Genomic DNA, 23,924 nt, shown 5'->3' with positions numbered 1-23,924 from the left:
TTTCTCTCTCCTCTCTTCTCTTTCTGCCACCACCATATTTCTCTCTCCCAATAAAACCTCTTACACATGGAACTGTTAGGGCCTAGTGTGTGCTGTGTCCAGATGCGAGCCACCATTCTAACACATCACCATGTTCCTCATCAGTAATATGAAGAGATTATCTACATAAGATCTCCAGGTAAGGTAAGGCAGGGAGCAGACTTTGAGACAGAGATTAACCTCCAGTCCTTTCCTGGGCAGGGTCTGGCATGAGCGCCTACAGGAGAGGACAGAGAGGCACTTTCCTGAGCTTGTTGTACCTTAACAACCCTTCATGAAACAGTCACTGAGTGTCAACGGCTTGTTCTCTATGACCTGGATAAAACAGATGTCTTCAGAGGATGCGAAGGAGACTCAGCCATGAGCTGTGAGTAACCAGCACTCTTCGAAGTATGCATCTTAAGGCAGGGAATGTGCGCAGTGCACTAAGGTCTACAACGACGACTAGAGGTTTCAGATAAAATCAAGCCTGTTCAATACATTATTGTGATACTTTGATAATTCTTCGGTAATTTTGGTAAGTAAAATGATTTCAGTTATTTGTATTTGAGTCCTTTCGAATATCTTAAAAATAAAAGATAAAGTGATAAGTACGGGTGTCAAGTGAACTTAACTAATCTATAAAAAAAGAAATAAGCAAGCAATATAGTGACCAACAGACAAGCAAATGGCCATCAGAAGTCAGAACCACAGAGGAAGTCACATTCATAAAGACTAAGTACTGTGCTGCCATCTAGCAGGCAAAGCTGGTACAACCGCTCAAAGGCTGGACACAGCTTCAGAAAACAAACACATCAAAATACATAAGTTCCTGACAATACTTTCACAATAGAAAGTTTAATTTTCTATCTGCTAGTTTAGATAACAGCTAAATGATCAAATATTTAGACACTAAAACAGCTGATCAAAGTTCTAACCACAGAGATGCAGTAAAAAGCTCAAAGGTCTCAAACTCCATACCACTTTTAAAACGTACTTTCTGCAGTGCTTTCCAGGCTGTAGGCTGCAATGTACATTCTCCAGAAGAAAGACTGGCAATTCCCAGCTGTACCTTCCATTTACTCGTTTCTAAAATCTATGTGGAGTCTCAAGTGAATTCTAAGTAAAGCAAGTGCTGAGTGAACTAGACGAAGGAGCACCTGGTATCCTAGGTCTGGAGCAGGTGTTCAAGAGGACACTTGGCGATTTCCTACACAAACGAGCTCTGGATATCTGCAGTCAGGGACTGAGGTCTGGTCCTCTCTGTTTTAAGGGCAGAACTTGCCACTGAATTTCATCACGTTTGCAAGGTTTTTCAGCCTACTAAGGTCACATTTTACAGATCTCCAAAGCCAGAGCGTAAGTGAATCCTTAGTCAAGTACACACACGCATGCATGCATGCACACACGCACGTACGCATGCACACACTCACAGAAAGGAAAAAGGACTACAGTGAATCTGGAGAATAGCACACTGCTGATATCAGGTCCCCAAATAGACATTCAATGACCAGAGAGGAGGACACGGCAGTAACTCATGTTCATGCCACTTTCCTAAATGTTAGGTATAAATGTGATTACTTCTTGGCACTCTTACCTAAATGCTGTATTCTGGCCTTAGCACACGTAATATGGCCATGAGGAAATTTTCAGTCATTAAAGAGACCTTCACAGTTACTGGCACCCTTACCACCACACCAATAACCTTCAAACAGTGACAGGGTCCAACACCTACACAGTAAAAGCTTCGCATAGGACGCTAGTCAAGTCGTACAATCAAAAACAACTGAGAATACATACAAACCAGAGACTAAGGTTACAAGTAGTTATAAAATCTGGCAGTATAAGACAACTGCGTGTGCCAGGAACTAAAGCGAGGGCTAAAGAAATTACAAGTATGCACCCAGCAGCCATTTGACCAAAGTTGCAGCATCCAACTATTATCTATCCCAGTCTCTCCCCAGGTATCCTATGGGGCAGGGCAAGTCAATTCCAAACTAGAGAACTCAGTCCCATCACAGTGCCATTTACAGTAACAATTCAGTAGCATGCCTCTTAATAAAACAGTTTTCATAATCAAGCAGGTACAGGAAAATATATATACTAGAGACTACCTTTAGATTCACAATCTATTTTAGGATAAAGGCTCTAAAATGTGCTACAGTTAAACGCTGACTTTTAAATACAACTTTTCCAAGCAAATGGTCGATTAAACAACCTCCTCTAATGAACAACAATATCACAAAACATACATTACTATTTTTCAAGATATTAAAGACCAAATTATCATATGCGGTACTAAGGTCTACTCCACCAAAAGCAAGGGCCTAAACCAGTTTTGAAGTACCTGTGACCAGAGCAACTCTCGTCATGGCAGCAAGCCACAAATCCAAAAGCAAAGGACTGCATAAGTAAACTGTATTATATACTCTAGTCTATTTCGATATGGTGCTCAGGATGACCGCAAGCTCTGTACTGACCGATAAGCTAGGCTCCCTGGCACTAATTACAGGCATGACAACACACCTGGTTCAGGAGGTCCTTCAAGTGCTACAACACAATGGGCACAAACCTGGAAGGCATTATATGAAGTGAAATAAGCCAGACACAAAAGCTCTAATGTCTCCACTGTAATGTCAATTTTTATTGCTAGAAAGTCGAACAGTACCTGACGGACAGAGAAGAAGGGGAAAGAAGGTGGGATTCATTTGGTGAGTACTGAGTTGTAACTCAGGAAGAGGAAAATAGCCCAGAAACAAGTACAAATTGGTAAACACACAACAATGTAGATATACTAACACCACCGAATTATAGTCACAAATGATAAATTTCATATTCAGTGTATTTTACCACAAGTTAAAAAAATTTAAGCTACTCTGACAAACAATGAATTGACTTTCTCCTAATTCTAATATCTGGTCACTGTAAAATTAATTTTAAAAGTCAATATAAACTTCCTTACCTCTGCAACATTACATATTGACCCCAAGGCTTCACCACGAAAGCCATAAGTTGTCAGACTCTCAAGGTCTTCATGACTGCTGATCTTCGAGGTGTAGTACTTCACTGCCATTACGGGTACATCTACAGCCTTGATGCCCTCACCATTGTCCCGGATCTCAATTTTATCAAATCCATAGTTCTCCTATTAAAAGAACATTAAACTGCAGTCACATTTAACACAAGGTGAACAATCGGGCTATCTGACAACTGTAAGGAAAGGTGGCACTACGCACACAGGAGTTTCAACTCTTTAGCTCTGCTAACTCCTATGGATGCATGGTACAATAAGCAAAGTACTTGTTTTCTCTGGATTTTGACTCAACTATAATACAAAGAGATCAGTCTATTCTCTGAGGATTCTAGTAACTTTTTCACTAGCATCCGTATTTATGGTAATTTATATTTAAAATTAAACTTAAAATTCCGATATAGCTTTTATATATATCATCCCCCAAATGAACTAAAACAAAACACTACCACCAGTGAAACCCTACCTGACCTCACCAAGCATCCAGTACTCATCTTTATGACCTCACCAAGCATCCAGCACTCATCCTTATGATTTCACCGAGCATCCAGCACTCATCCTTATGATTTCACCGAGCATCCAGCACTCATCCTTATGATTTCACCGAGCATCCAGCACTCATCCTTATGATTTCACCGAGCATCCAGCACTCATCCTTATGATTTCACCGAGCATCCAGCACTCATCCTTATGACCTCACCGAGTATCCAGCACTCATCCTTATGATCTCACCAAGCATGCAGCACTCATCCTTATGATCTCACCAAGCAGTATTTTTAAGAATAAACTATGCATATAAAACACTATGGGAAGATACCTAAGACTTCAGTGCCCACATATCTCTCAATGTAAAATTAAGATGACATTCTGAAAAACAGTGTGTCTGCTTCATTTCATTAGACAACAACAGAATGTAAATATAAATCTTACAACATAAATAACTCCAGGAATCTGAGTAAAATAAAAACAAACATTCCAATGTACATTTAAAACAATATTAACACATGTCCAGAATCAGAATAAGACATGCCTAAGGGCATTTACTAGACCCAGTTAGGCAGTTTACTTAGAAATCCTACAAAGAAGATAGAGCCAATGCTGAGAATAAGTAACTAAGGTCACAACACTAACTTACTTCTGTAAGAATGTGTCCATTGCCTTGTTAACAGTGTTTGCTTTCAGAAACATTTAAGAACAAGACACATTTCAAGAGAGTTAAACAGGAAAGAACAAAGGGCAACGCCCCACTAGGAAGTGACAGTGACATCTAGGTCTGTCTCTCTCAGAGACTCTGATGCCATCTGACAAATATAAGGACACAATCACTTGTACTTGTTGTCACTTGTACTCTAATAAGGCTAGTTATTGAAATGCCTAAGAAAAATAGTCACTTCAATTTTAATTCAATAAGCTGCCTTTCACATCTCAAGCACATAGCATGTTACTTAAAGCATTGGTTCTCAACTCCTAATGCTGTGACCCTTTAAAACAGCTCCTCACGTTATGGTATCTCCCCAGCTATAAAGTTATTTTAATACTTCATAACTGTAATTTTGCTACTGTTATGAATTACATAGCAGCAGCAACAACAGCCAGCAACTTGCTATATTATGTACACACTAAAGTTTCACTTATAATCTGAAAGTTTAGGAGTACAGAGCATAGTAACTGTCTACTGAAGCCCTCAACTTTAACCTATCATATCCCAACCATGCTAAGAACATGCTCATAAATGAGAAACTACAAGTCAGGAACACTAGATTCCACTCACAGATTCAGTACTAGCTAATTAAGTGACTTAGGTAAGTTTTAAGAACACTGATTGTCTGTAAAATGGTAGTCAATACAATTTTTGTAAGAAGTGGTTGGGATGTTATAGCCATTGGGATTTTAGCTGATAATAAATAAAAGTTAGATCCTTTTATTACAGGGTGCCCCTGTCAGAATAATAATGTCACAGTGCTTACAACAACAACAGCAACAACAACAACAACAAAAATCTGACAATTAGATTTTTAAAACCATATTCTTACTTTCATTAATATAATCCTACACACCTAGTGTATGGTAGATAGCAAACAGGTAGGGAGGACACAGAAATGTAGGGTATATATAACTCTATAAGCTTGAAATTTAAAATGAGCAATGTCACAAGCACTGTTGGCTGCTTCCTAACCTTTTTCCACCCATAATTTCTTTTCATTCCCCAAATTTTTATACAATTTCTGGTATATATAGATATATAAAATAGGTATGCAAATCTAATAATAAGTGAGATACTTTGTTATACATATAATTTTATCATTTATTAAAGATGAATACATATTTGCACATTGGTGGGATAGATAGAGATGCCTGTTTATTTTTAAATATTCAAATCTCTCAGGTTTGATCAACTGATTCTGTAATTGTCAATGCTTATAACACACGCTGTCTATGTATGTTTTACAAAACTGCATAAATACATTTAGAGCCTATGGTGGTTTGATTAGAATGGCCTCCATACGCTCATATTCTGTTCCTAATTGGTGGAACTATTTTGGGAAGCACTCGGAGATGTGGCCTTTTCAGGTCTGGAGCCTTTCTTTGATTCTACCTTGTGAATCAGGATGTAGCTCTATGCTACTTCTCCAGCACCACCCTGCCTGCCTGTCGCCATTCTTCCTATCATGTTAAAAGACTCACCTCTGAAACTGTAAGCAAGCCCTCGACTAAATGCTTTCTAGATTGCCTAAGTCATGGTGTCTCCTCACAGCAACAGAAAAGTAACTATGACTTAAGTTGGTACCAGGGATTAGGGTATTGCTGTGACAGAACTGACCATGCAGCTTTTTGGAGAAATATCAAAAACACTGGAACAGGAAAGCTGTTGAATGCTGCAAGCAGGGTTTAGTAGGTCACTTAGGAGAGGAAATTTCCATATAGTTTAGGTTAACTCTACAGTGCAGTACTTAGTGACCACTGCCAGGTAGATCTTCAATGTAAAAGAGCAGGCAGGGCAAAGAGAAATATAAACACATTTTGAGGATCAAAAGAGTACCAGAAGATGTAATGTCAAGTTGGAGCCTTGGTTTGTGCTGAAAGACATAAGCCGGTAGGGGCACTAAAGAGGGTGGAGTCCACAGGGAAAGACCCTACCCAGCTAATCTGGGGAAGTTGTAGAAGAAAAGGCCTAGGAAAAGAAGGAAAGCTTATACAAAGAAAAGCATCAACAAATCAAATTTTATGCAAATGTAATTCAAGGAGCAAGAGTAAGGGGGCTGGACTCTTCCTGGATTAAGCAAGGCTGCCTAGACCAGATGTGTGACAGGGGAGTCCCCACGTGGAGGCCTGGACTCTTCCTGGATTAAGCAAGGCTGCCTAGACCAGATGTGTGACAGGGGAGTCCCCACACGGAGGCCTGGTGAGGGCTTGAGACGAGCTGTTTTAACAGCTTCACTCTAGTGAAGCCTAGATTATCTTAGAGACTTCAAGATGTTGCAGACACCGGAAGCCTGCAATGTCTACCAAGGAAAGCTGCATTCAGGAGGTGGAACCAGCTCAAGAGAGAAAAGTGTGTTGGGGACAACAAAGGTGAGAGAAACGGGAGATCTGAAGAGTCGTCCAAGCTCTTTGATACTGGGCTCACAGCTGCAGGATCTAGACTTTGCCCTGCTCTGTTTCAGTCTTGCTTTTATCCACTATTTCTTCATTATACACCTCTTCCTCATTTTTAGAATGGTCCTGTATATCATGTGCCACTATATGTTAGAAGCATATGATTTGATTTTGATTTTACAGGAGGTTACAGGAAATTTTAAAAGTGTAACATCCTGACATATAATAACTTGAAAAAGGAGGGATTTACATGCTTAAGGAATGTATGCGCTTGGAAAGTATTTAAAGTTTTTATTTCCATAATTTCATGCATATGTATCTATAAGAGTAGAAAACTTAGCATATGCAATAAGAATAAAACAGTATGAATTCATAGTGAGGTGCTGTAGGCATGTCCTGACAGCACACACACAGCACATACTCTGCTGGTTTAAGTCATATGAATAACTAAGGACACACATTAGAAGAAAACAGACATTCAAGCGAGTGAGTAGGTGAAAGACTCCTTCCTATTTATTAGCATGTATATTCTTCTGTAATTTCCTATAGTGTTACAATAATCTTAGTTTAAATTACAATTTATTCTTTAAAACATGCTCCAAAATGTCCAATGCCTGGGAAAGAAAAGACATCAACAATTTAACAGGACAATCTGTCAGGTCCATTTTGCTTTAGAGGCATTTGCTTCACAGGGACACTCACCAGTTTAACATCGATGCTGGTAGCTCCGGCATCCAAGGAGTTTTCAACGAGCTCTTTCACAACACTGGCCACTGAAGTGATTGTCTGAGAACTAGACAGGAGGCGAACTGTCGCTGCAGGCAACTGTTTCATCCTAGCTTGCACCAGAGTAGCTAGAAAAGAATCATAAGGAGTGAAAATAAGGATGGCTAAACAATGCTAACTCTCACAGAGCAGACAGCACTAGACTGGTGTCACGTATACAAGGGTGGACTTTAAACTCACAAAGTACAGATAATTAATTTCTTACTAATAATCTTAGATACAGGTACCATCTCCACTTAGTGAGATTACTGGGGCATGCAAAAAGAAACTAAGTTCATTCAGTTATTAAAACACAGGGTCAGGAAGTCCTGAGATAATGTAATTAGTAACCTCTCACCAATGCATAGTGACCCAACAGTTCTAAAAAAAAAACCCAGGAGAAATAGATTTTCAGGTAAGATGGCAGACTGGTAGCTACCTCCACATGACTGGTAAAGTAGAAGAATCAGAATAAGAAAAAACCAGATCAGTCATAGAAGGAGCCGGAGGGAAAAAAAGGAAAGAAGTGGTAGTGGTGGCGGGTGGGGTGACAGAGGCCGTTGTTGGGTTTTGAATTACAACAAAACAATAAAATAGTAAGAAAAGTATTTAACTGAAAAAGAAAAGACAAAAATGTACTTTATTTACAAAGAGAGAAAGAGGGGAGCTTTGGGAATTCACATATGCAATGGCAGAGAAGCTAAGTTCAAGGGGAAGGGTGGGCAATACTGAAAAGGGATGTGAGCCCAAGGCAGCAATACAGCCCTGCTCCCAGTGGGGGAAGGGAAGCAGAAGGCACCCTCCAACCTGATTCTCCCCTTGAAACAAATTAGGTTTGAGTCAAGAGTCGGCTATTCACCAAGAACCCCCAGATACTCAGGGAGACAGAACCAACACATGCACAAAGTCAAAGACTTGTGAACAGAAAACAACAAGCAAGACTGACAAAGCCCTAGCCAAATTAAAACAAAGAAGAGTCTAATTACTAAAGGGAGAAATGGAAAAGGTCATGTGATAAGAGTTCAATGACATAATGAGGATCATTTGGTTATACTTTAAAACATATAATGGTGGTTTGAATAAGAATGTCCTAACTATGGAGCAGAGACTGAAGGAAGGACAATCCAGCCTGATATAGCTGTCTCCTGAGAGGCTCTGACAGTACCCGACTAATACAGAAGTAGAGGCTCACAGCCATCCATTGAACTGAGTACAGTGTCCCCAATGAAGGAGTTAGAGAAAGAACCAAAGGAGCTGAAGGGTTTGCAGCCCCTTAGGATGAACAACAATATGAACTAACTAGTACCCTCAGAGCTCCCAGGGACTAAACCACCAACCAAGGACTGCACATGGTGGGACTGATTGTTTTGGCAGCATGTGTATAGTAGAGGATGGCCAAGTCGGTCATCAATGGGAGAAGAGGCTCTTGGCCCTGTGAAGGTTCTGTGTCCCAGTGTAGGGGAATGCCAGGGCCAGTAAGTGGGAGAGGGTGGGGTGGCGAGCAGGGGGAGGGGGGAGGGAACAGGGATTTGTTCTTGTTGTTGTTTTTGTTTTTGTTTTGGAGGGGAAACTGGGAACTATGACATGTAAATAAAGAAAATATCTAATAAAAGACAAAAAAAAAAATGTTCCCAGTAGTCTCCTATAAGTGATTTCAAAATCTTTCTGACCCTCATCTAACTTCGACATAAACTATGGTCTTTCTGTTTGCCTTTAAAATGCCTTACTCCTGAGTTCGAGCACCAAGAGAGTTTTCATAGGCTCATGCCCACTCTAGATCTGGCCATCAATTAAAAAAGGACTAAAAATTTAATTGGCCTAATCAGAGTGGTTAACTATTTCAGTGGATCATTTCACCAGCATATGGGTGCTGAACCCTGGTCCTCTAGAAGATCTTTTAACCTCTGAGCCATCTCTCCAGCCCAGGGAAAGCAATCTTATGAGAAGGGAAAGATGGTAAAATAAGGACAATGGAACACATGTGTCTGAAATCAGAAGGAGGGAGGAAGAGAACGGGAGGGGGGGGGGGGAACAAGCAAGACTTGAGAATAGAAAAGTGTGGTCTCCCTGCCCCTGGGGATCATAGTTCAAGCTGATAGAATTTTGGGGATGGGAGGTCAGAATATCTAGGATGGGCAAAGGTCACTGCCTCAGCATGGGGAAGCATTTCATGAATCTCAACTGCTAGCTGAATGGCTTCTTACTGGTAGAAAGGAAGTTGAACCTGTAATCTAACTAAGGCTACGTGGCATTCTGAGGGTAAAGATGTGTAATGGTTTTTGAACTCCCCAAACAAGGTCAGAGAAGGGGAAATCCTCCCAGTGAGGGAAGTCCTCCATATTGGGCTAACTCAGAAGGCCATCCAGACAATGGCAGACTTTGACCTTAATGAGCAGGGCAACAGGGGAGGGAGAAGAACTAGAACAAAGTATAACACTTGTATGAATTAAAGTGCTATAATAAAACCCATTGTTTTCATGCCAACTTAACAACTAAATAAGACAGAAAGTTCACAATAGCATAAGTGCGAGAAAACTGATGTTTTTCTATTTTTCTCTCAAGGTATTCCTATCAAATTAACTACACAGTCAAACCGGAATGGAATGAGTTCCTATTTCTCAGTGAGTCTTCTGTCACATGCAGCCCCTCCCTTGTGAAATCAAGAACAACACTAGACACTGTGCTGAGCTCTTCATACATGAATTGCTTTTAATCTCTAAGTGTGAAATGAAACACTCTGCAAATATCTTATCACCATTTAAAATGTATACAATAAATGGAAACGTTCTCAAGAGCAAGGTTGTTTGTGTTGACTTTCCTCTGTCCTGTCCCATGAAAGGAGGACAAAATGCCAGAAATAAGGAACATTCTTATGCATGATTTCCTGACAATATATCACAAAAGACGACCAGAACCACAACTTACTCAGAGGCCACTACAACTCACACAAAACACAGAAAGAACTACGGGGATGTCTGCCTGACAACTGCTAAGCCTCAGGCTGATGTCACTTTACTCACCAGGCTCCTGTTAAGTCCTGATAAACTCATCTCATTTGTGGCCTTACAAACTTCCCTTGGCGTCAACTCTACAAATATGTACAATTAGTCTTCAGAAATGTTTGTTTTAGGTTAATAAGCAGAGATAAAAACAGAGTGATTAGGCATGAGTGCTTCTCAAAAGTTAGAGACCTTAAATGTCCTGGTCCAAGCTCATCATATCAGCTCACTGAGTTACTGAAGGCAGTAGAATCATAGAGACAAATGAATTTTAAAGACTTCTTAAAAACCACCAGTAAGCTGTCAAGAATTTAAGAATGATAAGGATGGTTGTAATGAGTGTAATATGAGAGATATGCCTGGCTGGCAATGATCACACAATGCTGGCATCTTGAGGTATGGATAATGATTTGGTCATGTAACAGCTTCACTGGTACATCATTAATCATGCAAATGTTTTGGAGCCTTACAGTGCCTTTTTAGGCCACGGAGCTCCTTTGGATTGGCTATCAAGAATCTCAAATAACTTTTAATCCAGATTAGTCAAACCTCAGACCTAAAACATGTTTCTAATGATGATGTGAAAAATCTCTGTGCAGGTAACAGAGGTCCTTCATTTGATGATCCAACAAGGAAACAATTTTTTTGTTCAAAAAGAAAAAAACAAAAAACCCCAGAATTTAAAAGAAAATTTTAGTACTTGAAAGACATACAGGAGGATTTCTGCTGTTGGTATGTAGTGCTTGCCAGCTTGAAATTTAAAACTTGCAGTGATTCTCCTGTTTGTACTCCTGGGTACTAGAATTACAGGTGTACATATGGCAGGGAGGGGGCTCTATAGCTGCTTTTATTTATGCCTAACTTCCAGAAATATTTTGGGAAGATTAGCTTGATAACATGTAACTCCTTTAGAATGTTAAGAAGGGTTTTGTTGCAGTTGTTATTTGGGGGAAGGGACCAAAAAACCTGTAAAAACAAAACAAACAAGCAAAATACTCTAAGTAAACTTCCTTAGTTCCACACAACTAGCTACATATTTAAAAATGAACTGGACCTAAGGAATCTAGTTTTAAACAAAATGATAATGCAAAGCACAAAACCAAAAGTCAGTTTGTGATTCTTTCTCAGGCAATATAAGACTAGCTGTCATATGAGGAGCTGGTAACTGTGGCAGAAGTGAGGACAGGCACTGTAACAATTATGCCAGGATTGTAGATAAGCTTCTGAGAAGAGGATAACTTCCTGGGTCCTTATAGTTCACCAATATGTATGCCAACATAAAGAAGACAAAGCTGACTGGCACAGCAGAAAAACAGATCACTGGCCAAAACCCAAGTCTTAAAGTCTTTACTGAAGCACTTAAATTCCTCTGCAAAAACAAGCCATTGCCTACAAAAATGGCAAGATGAGTCACTGGTTTGTTCCAAGGATCAAAGTAAGAAGTATATAAAAACTAGGCATGGCTAAAGGCACAGAAAAGGACAGACGAGGATAGAGGGTTGCCATAATGAAGCCAATTACTTTGTATATTAGCAGGAAAAAATAACTAGGCATAGAGGTACATACATAGCTACAATCATAGGTCTTAGAAGGCTGAGGTAGGAAGATGAAGTGTTCAAAGCAGCCTGTGCTGAATAGCAAGATTCTATTGGGGAGGAGTGAAGTATCATAAATGGTAAGGGCCTAAAAATGTAATTATTATTTTCTGGTACAGGGGACTGAACCCAGGGCTTTGCATATGCCTCTTTTTGCCCAGGTTAGTCTTGAACTCACTCTGTAGGCCAGTCAGGACCTGATCTTGCCATTCTCTCCTACCTCTACCTCCAAAGTCGTGGAAATCATAAGCCTGTGCCATCAGGACAGACTACAAATGAGCTATATATTATGTGAGATCATTACGTAGAAGCACAGTGGGAATTTGCTTCTAATATTAACAATTACCTATCAATGATTTGATTTAGTTTCTGGGTAAGAAATGATGAGGGTATAAGTACCTGTCTCTCATTAATTTGTCTGGAGTTCTCTGGCCAGATGCTTTCTTAACTGAGGAGAACACTGGACAGTGAACCTCCATCGTCATAACATTCATACGAACTAATGCTTCCACAGATAAAAGGTGCCTTCTGTAGTCTAAGACTTCAGATTGGCCTCAGATATTATACAGTATAGTGGACAACAGCCACATGGAAAGCTATGAGCATTTAAAATGGAAAACAGATTTAAAACTCTGCACAAAAACATAAAATTTGATTAACTCTCACCTTCAATATAGCACAAGGAGTATTCTGGCTTTATAAGATGAAATAAAAATGTATAACATAATATAGTTATAATGAGATAAGTAAATGCATAAAGAGGCTTGTTACAGTACTGTGCATATAAATCCTGAAAGAACTCAAGTGCTTTGACAAACACTCATTCATATTGCTAAATGAATAGCACCCCAGTCCCATCTTTTCTCTCTCCTTTCCCCCTCCTTCCAACTCTCTCTTTCCCAAGACAGCAGATTCCTGGCTGTCCTGGACTCATGTAGACTAGGCTGGCCTTAAACACAGAGATTTGCCTGCCCCTGCCTCCTGAGTGCTCGGATTAAAGGCATGTACCACCACACCTGGTCCAGCCCCCATCTTAATGGCTACCCAAAGAGAACTCAGTAGGCAGGTTTAGGTTCAAATCTCTCTCTCTCTCTCTCTCTCTCTCTCTCTCTCTCTCTCTCTCTCTCTCTCTCTCTCTCTCTCTCTCTCTCTCTCTCTCTCTCTCTCTCCCTCCCTCCCTCCCTCCCTCCCTCCCTCTCTCTCTCTCTCTCTCATGCCTAAGTTTGAGATATTCACTTAATCTCATCCAGACCTTTGCTTTTCCCACAAGTCTTCAGAATCTCTTTGTCTCATTTCTACAATGTTTCAAAATATTTTTTTCAAGTTGATAATTTTACCCAGTTCTTGTTATTCAAGTTTGCAATGATCACAGCAATTCACAGAACCTTGCCACCATCCCTCTGTGGCCTGTGGTTCCATAACATGATTCTCTACTGCCTTGTTCCTTCAGCAGCATCAGATCAAAGTCTCCTCTCTCGTACCCAACTCCTGTGGCCTGAATGCCACAGTTCAACTGTGGCTCTCCACAGTTGTTAGTAGAACCCTCTGGTATACATCAGGTCAGGAGGGTGACATCCTCATGACAGATACAGCAGAGAGCAAGTCCTAGAGCCTTCTGGATTCCTCTGCACTCTTCGAGGGCACAGGAAGGGGATGCGACCTTTGAGCCAAAAGACAGTCATTCCCTCACCAGCTCCTGGATCTCAGCCTCAACAGCCTCCAGAACTGCAAGAACTGTTGTTTATAAGCTCCCTAGCATGTGGTTCTTTAACAGCTAGAACAAAGGCACAAGCACTTTCACCTCTCTTTGTCTATCCAATCTCCCTCTAAGTATGCTGACCTGAAAAACAAAAACTAGTCATTTCCCTTAGTCCTCGTAAGACAGCAATTTTCTCTTTTTCTGTGACCAAACTTGAGGAAGTGTCCTTGCCTAGTGTTACAAATTCCCTACCACCAAATCATTTCTAAAATAGTTGCCAAACAGAATACATTATACCCACCTTTACACAAGTCTGAGTTCAACAATGATCTTTGCAGGCACTAATCACTTTCCTAGGGAACTATGTTGATTTTTTTTCTTTGTTTTGGTATTTAGAATCAAACCAAGGGTTGTTCAAGGCAAGCACTTTACTGTTGCTATGTCCCTAGTGAGGGACCATTCTGTTCACTTCCCAGATAGTTGCATCCATCTGTCTCTGATGTCTTTGTGTTTTCTTGCCTTTCTTCCGAGGAATATGGCCAATCTGTATGGCCATGTGACAGGCATTTCTAACAATACCAGCCACTGCTGCCTCAGGTAAGTATCGTAAAACAGACCTTATCATCTTACCTCCCTCATCCTTTCCACTTAGCTTGGCTGTCTCTAAATAATATATTAGTATTGGTGGTTACCATAGTCAGTCAAGAACTCCATTTTCCTTTGTTCTTAAACTCTATTTGTACCCCCCACCACCCAGCTTCCTCTTAATCAATCAGTTACAATATCAGCCACAACAGTCCTTTCTGATTTCCCACTGGAACAGCCCTTCTCTCTCCCTTACTCTTTAAGTACTTGGCTTGCACCATGCATAGGATGTTTGTCAAAACCTTATCCTCAACTACATAGCTTTTTGAGTGCAAGGAATCATACAGTATATCTCTGAATACAAAAAAAAAGAGAGAAAAAGAAAGAAAGAAAGAAAGAAAGAAAGAAAGAAAGAAGGAAGGAAGGAAGGAAAAGCAAGCTCAGTATTTTAATCCTGGTAACCAGTCCATGATTAATGCAGAGACACGAAGAATAATTTTAAAGCTAAGTGCCTGCCCCCTCAGCAAATTGCCAGGGTCTCAACTTCCTCTGTAGGTTTACTTTTAGATTGGCCTACACATCATATCATCCCCCAGCCCACTGTACCTCCTGGCCTCCAATTCATCCCCTGTCTTAGTTAAGGTTTCTATTGCTTTGATGAAATGCTATGACCAAAAAGTAAGTTGGGATGGAAAGGGTTTACTTGGCTTATATGTCTAGATCATAGTCCATCACTGGATGTCAGCACAGGAACTTAAGTAGGGCTGGAACCTGGAGGTAGGAGCTGATGCAGAAGCCATGGAAGAGTGCTACTTATAGACCCAGGATCATCAGCCTAGAGATGACAGCACCCACAGTGTGTTGGGTCCTCCCTCATTGATCACTAACTGAGAAAATGCTTTACAACTCATCCTACGGAGACATTTTCTTAATTAAGGCTCTTTCCTCTCTAATGACTCTAGCTTGTGTCAAGTTGACACATAAAACCAGCCAGCCCATCCCCTAATTCAGTGTACCTCCTATCAACTTCTGGATTCCAGGGCCTTATTTATCTCTCTTCTAAATATCATACTTAGATGACCTAAAAGACAAGACAAATTTCATTCTATCTCAGAATTCCTTTTTTTCTATAATTTGTTTGGTAGTAAATTAAGAGCCAACATAGGAACTTCATGGACTATCTTTTAGAATCCTCAATACACATTACACAACTATTACAGTGGGATGGAAAAGCTTGTTAACTTGCAGAAGACTACCATCTAAGACATACACGTATTTTGGCTCAGAAGGCCACACCTCAATACTTTCCAAGCAAGCAAGCTAGAAATCTCAATAACCCTGTAAGAATTCCCACCACACACATGGCACCTGCTCCTCCCTGAGTTTCTGAGAAGAAATTCTTCCCAATACCACTTCTGCTCAGCCCCTTAGTATTTCTCCTCTGAATGACCTCAATAACTACCAAATTGATACCTGGACTTAAATATTTATAAGCTGTCTCCATCATTCAAGTACCTTTGCTACCCTAATTGCTAAGTTTGTTAAGTCCAAATTCCCTACTACCCTATTTCTCTAATTTCATCTCATTTTCCAAATGTACACACAGTACTAATCTGGCCCCAGTACAATGTGGCTCTCTTTACCTAGATGTGGTAGGATTGCCTGGGTCACATGACATTTTTCTGGGATGTCTTGTGTCAATTCCCAAAACTCTTCTTCCATATGCCAATCTCCCAGGAGATTAGGTATTCCTTCCTTATTTTCAATTCAAACCCATAAATGGCTATTTTATTTATTTGTCCCTTCTTCCTGGCTCACACTGCTTTGAGGGCAGTGAATCTATACTGAAAACATATTCAGGAATGTGGTATATTATTAAGGGGTGTGCACTTAAAGACCTCTTCTGAAAAGCCAAAGGGTTGATGTCTGGCTTACATGTCCCAGCCCAGAGCACATGGAGTGTTGGAAAAGAATTCATACCTACTGAAGCCAATCAACAGTCCTGGAAGTATGCTGTGATCAGAAAGAGAAACTGATCACAAAAGCAAAAAGACTAGAGAACTTGGATTTTAGAGAGAAAACAGCAAATTTTACAACAGAATAAATCCAATCCAGCCATCACATAGAAACAACATAAATAAAAGCTACCTACACATGCATGCAAGCATTCTGTCTACTTTAAAACGTTTTTCAGAGTTATTTCTGAAATAAAACTCACAAAGTTTTATAAATACAGATCACCAAGGTGTAAAAAAAAAAAAAAAATGTACTTTCAAAGATTATTCAGAAAGAAAACGGATTAATCAAATCTTTTTTTTTCTCCCCTTCCTCACGGAGATGAACTTCTGGTACTGACATCTCTTCGGGATGTACACTGTGTCCATCGGGGATAAACGCACACTGGTACCTTTTTGTGTGAGACAACGTACAGCGCTACCAGCTGCTACACGCTCTAGCAAGACAAAACTTTGCCACCTTGAAGCCCTAGGGTCTGAGCTCCAACTACTGCCTAGCCACCCCAGAAGGTTTGAAACGCGTGCGCACGCGCGAGCCCCGCAAATCCGCACCTAGCCCCGGGAGGCACCTCCAGCCTCCCGGAGCATCCCTGGGCAGTGCTCGTTCGCGGCGACACTACCTTCTAGCTCGCATTCACTAGCCACCGCGGCAAGCACTCAGCAAAACCCTGAGCGGCACGGCCTACTTCGCTGGATGTCCTCCCGACCGAAGCACGCCTGCGCTCAGCGGGACCGGCGCTCGCGCTCCTCTTAGGCCCGCCCACAGCAGGAAGTGGGATTGGCGCGGCTGGCAGCCAATCGGCTGCTCGCAAGAGCAGCTTGGCAGCCTTCCGGAAGCGGCGGGGCGCGCCAGCAGCGCTTTAGCGTGAAGACCTGCCGTGGCTGCCGCGGGAGTTGTCCTGTGACCTGCCAGGAGCTGGCGGCCGGTAAGCTCGAAGGCTTCCTGGAGCTGCGGGACGGCCCAGGTGGCCTGCGGCGGCAGAGCGGGTTCCTGCTGCCCCCGGGGGCTCGCGCTGTGCACCCCAGGTGGCCGCAGGTGGTGGGCGCGCCGCGGAAGTGCCGCTGCGACTGGGGCGGTGGGTGTGCGCGGGCCGGGAAGGCCCGGGGAGGAAAGTCTTTGCCGCCTAACCTGCTGAGAAAGGTTTTCTAGTCTAGCTTAGGTGGCAGTGTGTGAGGCTCTTAACAGCAGGTTTTGGGTTGGGTTTCTATTTTTTTTTTTTTTTTTACGTTGTGTGGGATGTTCGAAGTATTAACCTTTAAAAATGCATTCTAGGTACTTGGTTATTACAGAAGCAAAGTTTACGCGAGACTTTCCCTTTGTGTTACTTTCATCACTGCCTGTTCCATACATCTTGAGAAGCCGAAAACGCTCCAGAAACACTTGCTTGGCAGGACGAAATTCCTTTCTTCAGCCACTGTAATAGAAAGGGTTTTATGGATCTTTGAATGGAAGCTGAAATGTATTCTAGCGCATTTCCTTCTCAGACAATACCGATTTCAGTTTGATTGTAGCAAAGTAAACTCTTAGAGCCCCTCACCCACCCAAAACTGTATGCTTACGATAATACTCCTAATACTAGTTCCTTAGTGTTTCTTCCTGAACATAAAAGGAGTAAGCCAGTGGAGGCGGGGGCAAAAAAAAGTAGAGAGTTTGGCTAAAGAAATTTTGAGAAAGATTCATGACTTTAACCTAGTTGTGGTACAAATTTGAATCCCTAGCCCTGGAAATTTTTCATTTTCCATCAACAGCTTGTTATTTCTAGGTTCACTACCCAAATGGGGGGCACACAGCCAGACATTAGTGGCTTATACACTTGTAATACCTCTACTCTACAGAAGAAAACCTGTGAGTTTGAGGACAGCCTGGCCCACCTATACAATGAAACCTTGTTTCAAGAGAGAGGGAGATTAAAGAGGAAACAAAAGCTTTTGACCTCTGACTATGATTAAAATGTTTTATTACATGTTAGCATCTTGCCCCTCAGACTGGTTGGGCCAGTTCTGCCCCCCCCCCCATCTTTTTAAAATACTGCTTTATTGGTGATTATCATATTTGGCAAAACTAGCCCCACAGAGAAATAAAAGTAGTGTGTGGAAAGCTCATAAAAGGAAACAAAAAGATGACCTGAAAATACAAAATAGGCTAGAATGCCATGGGAAGGGGAGTGGAGAGAGCAGGAGAGGGAACACCCTTGAAACATGGTATAGGTATATATTGAAACATCACAGTGACAATTATATATTTAACTCCTGGCTTTCACTCTGCTTACATTTACACGTATGTAACATGTTTTTTTTTTCTTTTGTAATGACTTTTGAAATAGGGTATTGCCATGTGGCCCAGGCTGACCGCTCAGGTTTTGACCATCCTCCTGAGTGCTGGGATTACAGGACTGAACGAACACACCTGGATCCAGTTTGAGCTTTCTTTCCTATTATTTCCTCTAGTTAAATTGACAGGCTAGGAAACGAGCTTTCGAAAAAGAAGCCATACAAATAAGCTTTGTCCACCTAGCAGTAGTGACAGCCGGCATTGTTATGCCCTTGCTTACGCTGACATCTGTAGAAGGCACGTTTTGGAGGTGTGTGTGTTCTGTGTCATAATGAGAAGAGGAGAAAATGGCAGTGACGTTTTGTCATATCAGAATGTGGGTGTTTAGGTTTCCAGCTATGGCACTGTTGGTTTCTTTCTTTCCTGCAGAGCAAACATGAATGTTGGAGTTGCCCACAGTGAGGTAAACCCCAATACTCGTGTAATGAACAGCCGTGGTATGTGGCTGACATATGCTTTGGGAGTTGGCCTGCTTCATATTGTATTACTCAGCATCCCCTTCTTCAGTGTTCCTGTTGCCTGGACCTTAACAAACATAATACATAATCTGGTAAGAACTCCATCTTATTTTCAATATGGAGAGCTCTAAGATTCTGTGTCACAGAGCTAAGGAAAGAAGCAGTGAGACACTATTTAATGAGTACTGAACTTCGATTTGGAAAGATGAGAAAACTGGAGATAAGCTACTGGTGGTTCATAACAGATGAGGGTAGTTAGTACATTCGTGCTGTGTGGACAGCATGCTGCTCTTCAGTACTGGGATTTGAACTTGCCCTGTGAATGCCCGGCAAGCTCTGGACTGAACTACCTCCAGCCCAACACTTAGGGATTTTGTTAACAGCTCTCTATTCTGTGCTATAAAAGTCACCTATTTAAACTGTACAGTTCCATACTTGGCATTGCAAAGATAAATACATGTATATAATTCAGTGATTTGAGATAATGTGAGTTAATTTTGAAGAGCTTTAATGTTGGTTAGGATTTTTTTCTTGTCACACTTTAAAATTAGGCCTGTTTCTAACACTTTTTTTTTTTTTGCCATTTTAATTTCATTACATTTTCATTGTTTGCCATTTTAATAAAAATTACATTATAATTTGGGTTATTACATATTGATCCACTAGAATACTTGAACATTAATTATTTATTTGTCTAATAAAGATCTTTACAAAGTTTTTCTTAATGATTTAAGAATACTTTTTCAGTATAAACATTTTAACCTAAGCACTTTTCAGCGTTTTATGGTACCTTAAATATTTCTTGTTGACTTTCATGTTCCTGTATTAGCAGTAGCACTACAGATTGTTACAAACTTCATCGACCTCTGAGCATGTTATTCACCCTTGGAAATTGAAGAGAACCTGTCCAACACAGACAGTGACTTTTGTTAACCTTTAAGTACTTACTAAAGGAGAATGGAAAGGGAACTGAGTCCAAACAGATTGTGTGCTTGCTTATGAGAGCAGAACAGAAAGAAAGAAAGAAAGAAAGAAAGAAAGAAAGAAAGAAAGAAAGAAAGAAAGAAAGAAAGGAAGGAAGGAAGGAAGCGGTTTTTTATGTTAATAGTTAATTTGCATATGGAATGTCAGTGAGGTTGATGATCTGGATACTGAGTTGGTAGAAATGATAAGTAAATACTTCTTCCATCTTAAGTGATAGACTCTGGTAGAACATCACTGTTGTACTTTCTTGTTTAGGAGATGGAATCACTGGGCATGGTTGCACATAACTTTGATTAGAGAGGCAGAGGCAAGTGGATCTCTGTAAGTTCAAGGCCAGCTTGGTCTACATAACAAGGTCTACATGGTCAGGAAAGGCAAGACAGAGAGAGGTCCTGTCTCAGAGACGGAGGGAGGGAGGGAGATGGATATCTATCTCTGAAGTAACCTTCCCATTTCATCTTCCCAAGTAAGTGGGACTAAAGGTGCAAACCCACAGTACCTGATGTGTAGTTTTAAATTCTAGAAATGCTTGTCTAGAAACCTCCTAGTGACCTCCTTTTGACCAGAACTCTTATTTTGGCTTCTGTGGGATCACATTTTGCCCTAGGTATACATCTGGTTATCTTCTCTTTTTTCCTCCTGTAAGAGTCTTCTTATCTGCCCTTTAATATTAGTAATCTCCTATGGTCCATTTCTTTGATTCTCTTTATGCTGTATATTCTATCCAGATCTTTCCACCTATCTGTATTTTCAGTTTCTATCTATAGACTAATGTTGGTATTTAAATCACCTTACATTTGAAAGCAGGCATATAAATGGAGTTTGTCTTAGTCCTGATTTAACCCTCACCACACCGGTCTGTTCCTAACTTCCCTAGATCTCATCTTAAGGCTTTACTGCCTGCTAGACCACTGAATTTCAACGGTAAAACAATGTAATGTCACCCTGACCTTTTCATGAGCAAAGGGGACTCCAGTAATAGCCATTCCAAGAGAGTTAGGTAGAAGCTTGTAATGCCCTGTCAAAAAAGACATGGCCACTTCTACATTGTTTTAATGCCTTTTCCTATGTATGCCCTATTTACTATTTCACTATTAACTTAATTTATCAGATAATTATCACAATGATTTTCCTCTTTGTATGTCTCATTTCTACCCTCCTCTATTCAGACTTGACTTAGAAATATTTTTTAATGTGTATCTACACAAGGCCTATTTATAAGTCCTTTGAGGATTCTCCTTTGTGTTTATAGTAAAATCTCAAGTTCTTTGTGTGGCATAATTATTCTGTCCATCTAGTCTCTAAACCAAATATAGGCTGTAGGCTTTGTCCTAGCAGTTTGGAAAAAACAATACTGCTATTACCTTTTGCCTTGGCTTCAGCTTTTCTGTTTGTCATTCTGCCAGGCTGATTTCTGTCCAACAGAACTACTTAGATTTCACCTCCTATATAAATCTATAGACCCCTCTGCATTTGTTATATATTCATAATAGTTTTGTAATTAGGAGATTAATCTCAATTGTTCATTTACTTTGGTGTTTGAAACAGGCTATCTCTCTGGCCTCAGGCTGGCCTTGAACTCTTAGCATTCATCCGGTTTCAATTTTCCAAGGGCTGGAATTTCAGGAGTGAGCTGCCACATCTGGCTTCTTTTTATTTTAATCTCTGCGTTCTCTGATGATATAAGGGGTATGTGTGTATGTGTGTGTGTGTGAATACAGAAGTTTAAGTGTATTATAGATGCCATTTCCATTTCTGCCTTCCTTGTTTTGAAGTTGATTGACTTGAGATTGTGTCACAGTACACTGCTATGAGCAAACAATGGGTAGTGGGCACAGTATAGGGAAGCATGTTTTTCATTCATTATTAGTTCAGCACACTAAAAGACAAAATAAAACAAAACTAAACTAAATTTAACCAACCATAGATATAGCAACTACAAGACTGCAATTTAAGGTTTCCATTGAAAATAGCACCCATTTTAGCCAACTAGAATGTATGGTATGAGAAGCTTTAAGCATGTGGAAATGAAGCTAATCACTAGTGCAGAAACCATACTGCTCTTAAAAACCTACAGTGCTTACCTTTATTTGATGCTATGGTCCATTCTTTTATTTTTTTAATATATGTTTTATTTTTGTGTGTCTATGTGTTCACACATACATTCAGGTATCTGTGAAGGCCAGAAGAGGGTGTTAGATTCCCTGGGAGTTACAAGCAGTTGTACGCTGCCTAACATGTATTCTGAGAACCCAGCCTTGGTCCTCTGCAAGAGCAACAAGTGTCCCTAACTGCTGAGGGGTTTTTATATGTGCGGGTGCACACACACATATATAAAATAAGTAATTCCTCTTGCCCCACTACAGTTAATTCTTGAAGATTATGTTCCTACGTCACAGGATTATCATTCCAGCTGTAAAATGAATGATATTCTCTTTGAGTCAGTAACTATTAAGTACTAGTACACCAAACATGTATTTTCTTTTCCTAATTATTTTGGTTTGTGAATAATAATCATTAATACTGTTGTATAAAAGCTACTAAAAAGCATATTAAAAAAAGATATAGTCAGTAAAAATGTCATTTTGTGTGATTATGTGCATATTGCATGCACATTGCTGGGAATTGACTGGAGTGTCATAGATGCTAGTCATACACTGCTATAGAGCTAACTATACTTACATGCAGATTTTATCCTTCCCATTGAAAAGAGTAAACTTTTGAGTATCCCAGTTTAAACACTAGTGAGAGCAATGTGGTTCAAAGAAAACAGCAAAAAGATTGTTCTTTTCCTATATTCTAAGAAAAAATGTATTGGAGTAGGTTTTTTCTTATAAAACAATAATTTATCAATGTATTTTTAATACTTTGATATAAAACTATACCCACATTAAATAAAATAAAATCATTTCTATCATCTATTAACTACAGGACTACAAGAACATTTTTGTTTCATGAGTTTTAATCTGTTTTTTCAGTGTGTCTCTGACCTGACTGGGTTTTTTGTTGTTGTTGTTCTTGAAATAACTGTTTGGCAATTTGTTTCTAGTTTCAACTTTATGAGAAACCTTTCTAGTTCTTAGTTATACGTGCTTGAGTTAGAACCTGGGGTGTTCTTTAGCCTAAGCATGACAGCTGCTTCACCACCAAACCACACCCTAGCTTTATGCAGCTTTATTGATGAGCGATCTGTGTAACAAAATATACCCATTTTAAACGTGTAGTTGAATTAAATTTTTAATTTTTTCTAAGAATTGCATACTTGAATACTGTATTTATACTATTTCCACCCCTTCCCCCTTCAACCCCTCCATTACCCCCCCACACACACACTCTCAAATTCACAACCTCCTGCTATTGTTGCATATACGTATAATGTGTATATAAATACAACCTGCTGGGTCCATTTAGTGTTCCTTGTATGTGTATGTGTTGGATCAGATAATTGATCAGAGGGCTCATACATGGAAAGGACTGGGGCTTCTTCCTCACCTTAGACCATTTATGTTCCTGAATGAAAGACACACCCAGCCTTTTTATTTTTTTAATATGCCTTAGGCAGCACAGTACCTGGGCATCTGCCTACCCTCCATGCTGTTAGAATCTTCTTTCCCATCAATAACCCCAAGTTATCACATACTATTTGCTATGTTCCATCTTGGCTGCTCGTTACCCAATTGGGCAGCCCTCTGGACCACATTCTTCTGGCCTTTAGCCCATGGCGGCTCTCCTCCTCCTCCTCCTCCCCCCACTTCCCCTTCTCCTCCTCCCCCTCCTTTCCCTCCTCCTCCTCTTCCTCCTCCTTCTCCTTTTCCCCTCCCTTCTTCCCCTCCTTCCCCTCCTCCT

General features: G+C 40.4%; 2 protein-coding genes across 4 annotated transcripts in view; one reads left to right on the top strand and one right to left on the bottom strand.

Annotated features, from left to right (window-relative positions):
• Pms1 (PMS1 homolog 1, mismatch repair system component) overlaps positions 1–17,068 on the bottom strand; it is a 105,286-nt gene extending 88,218 nt beyond the window's left edge. Inside the window, exons 1-3 of one of the 3 annotated variants that reach the window (XM_031367398.1) lie at positions 16,925–17,068; positions 7,349–7,500; positions 2,981–3,163 (exon numbers count right to left, since the gene is read on the bottom strand). In XM_031367398.1, the coding sequence (XP_031223258.1) occupies positions 2,981–3,163; positions 7,349–7,480 (315 nt within the window). In that variant the 5' untranslated portion in view covers positions 7,481–7,500; positions 16,925–17,068. Of the gene's footprint in view, positions 1–2,980; positions 3,164–7,348; positions 7,501–13,342; positions 13,435–16,924 lie in introns of those variants that run through there. The other 2 variants (XM_031367396.1, XM_031367397.1) reach the window with 2 other exon arrangements.
• Positions 17,069–17,106: 38 nt separating this feature from the next.
• Positions 17,107–23,924, top strand: part of Ormdl1 (ORMDL sphingolipid biosynthesis regulator 1) — a 14,358-nt gene continuing 7,540 nt past the window's right edge. The window contains exons 1-2 of the mRNA XM_031367402.1: positions 17,107–17,230; positions 19,006–19,186. Of these exons, the coding sequence (XP_031223262.1) occupies positions 19,013–19,186 (174 nt within the window). The 5' untranslated portion in view covers positions 17,107–17,230; positions 19,006–19,012. The remainder of the gene's footprint in view (positions 17,231–19,005; positions 19,187–23,924) is intronic.

This window comes from Mastomys coucha, unplaced genomic scaffold (genome assembly GCF_008632895.1).
Source record: "Mastomys coucha isolate ucsf_1 unplaced genomic scaffold, UCSF_Mcou_1 pScaffold14, whole genome shotgun sequence".
NCBI classification, from domain to species: Eukaryota; Metazoa; Chordata; class Mammalia; order Rodentia; family Muridae; genus Mastomys; species Mastomys coucha.
Note: the sequence above shows the minus strand (reverse complement) of the source record. Positions and strands in the feature narration are given on the sequence as shown.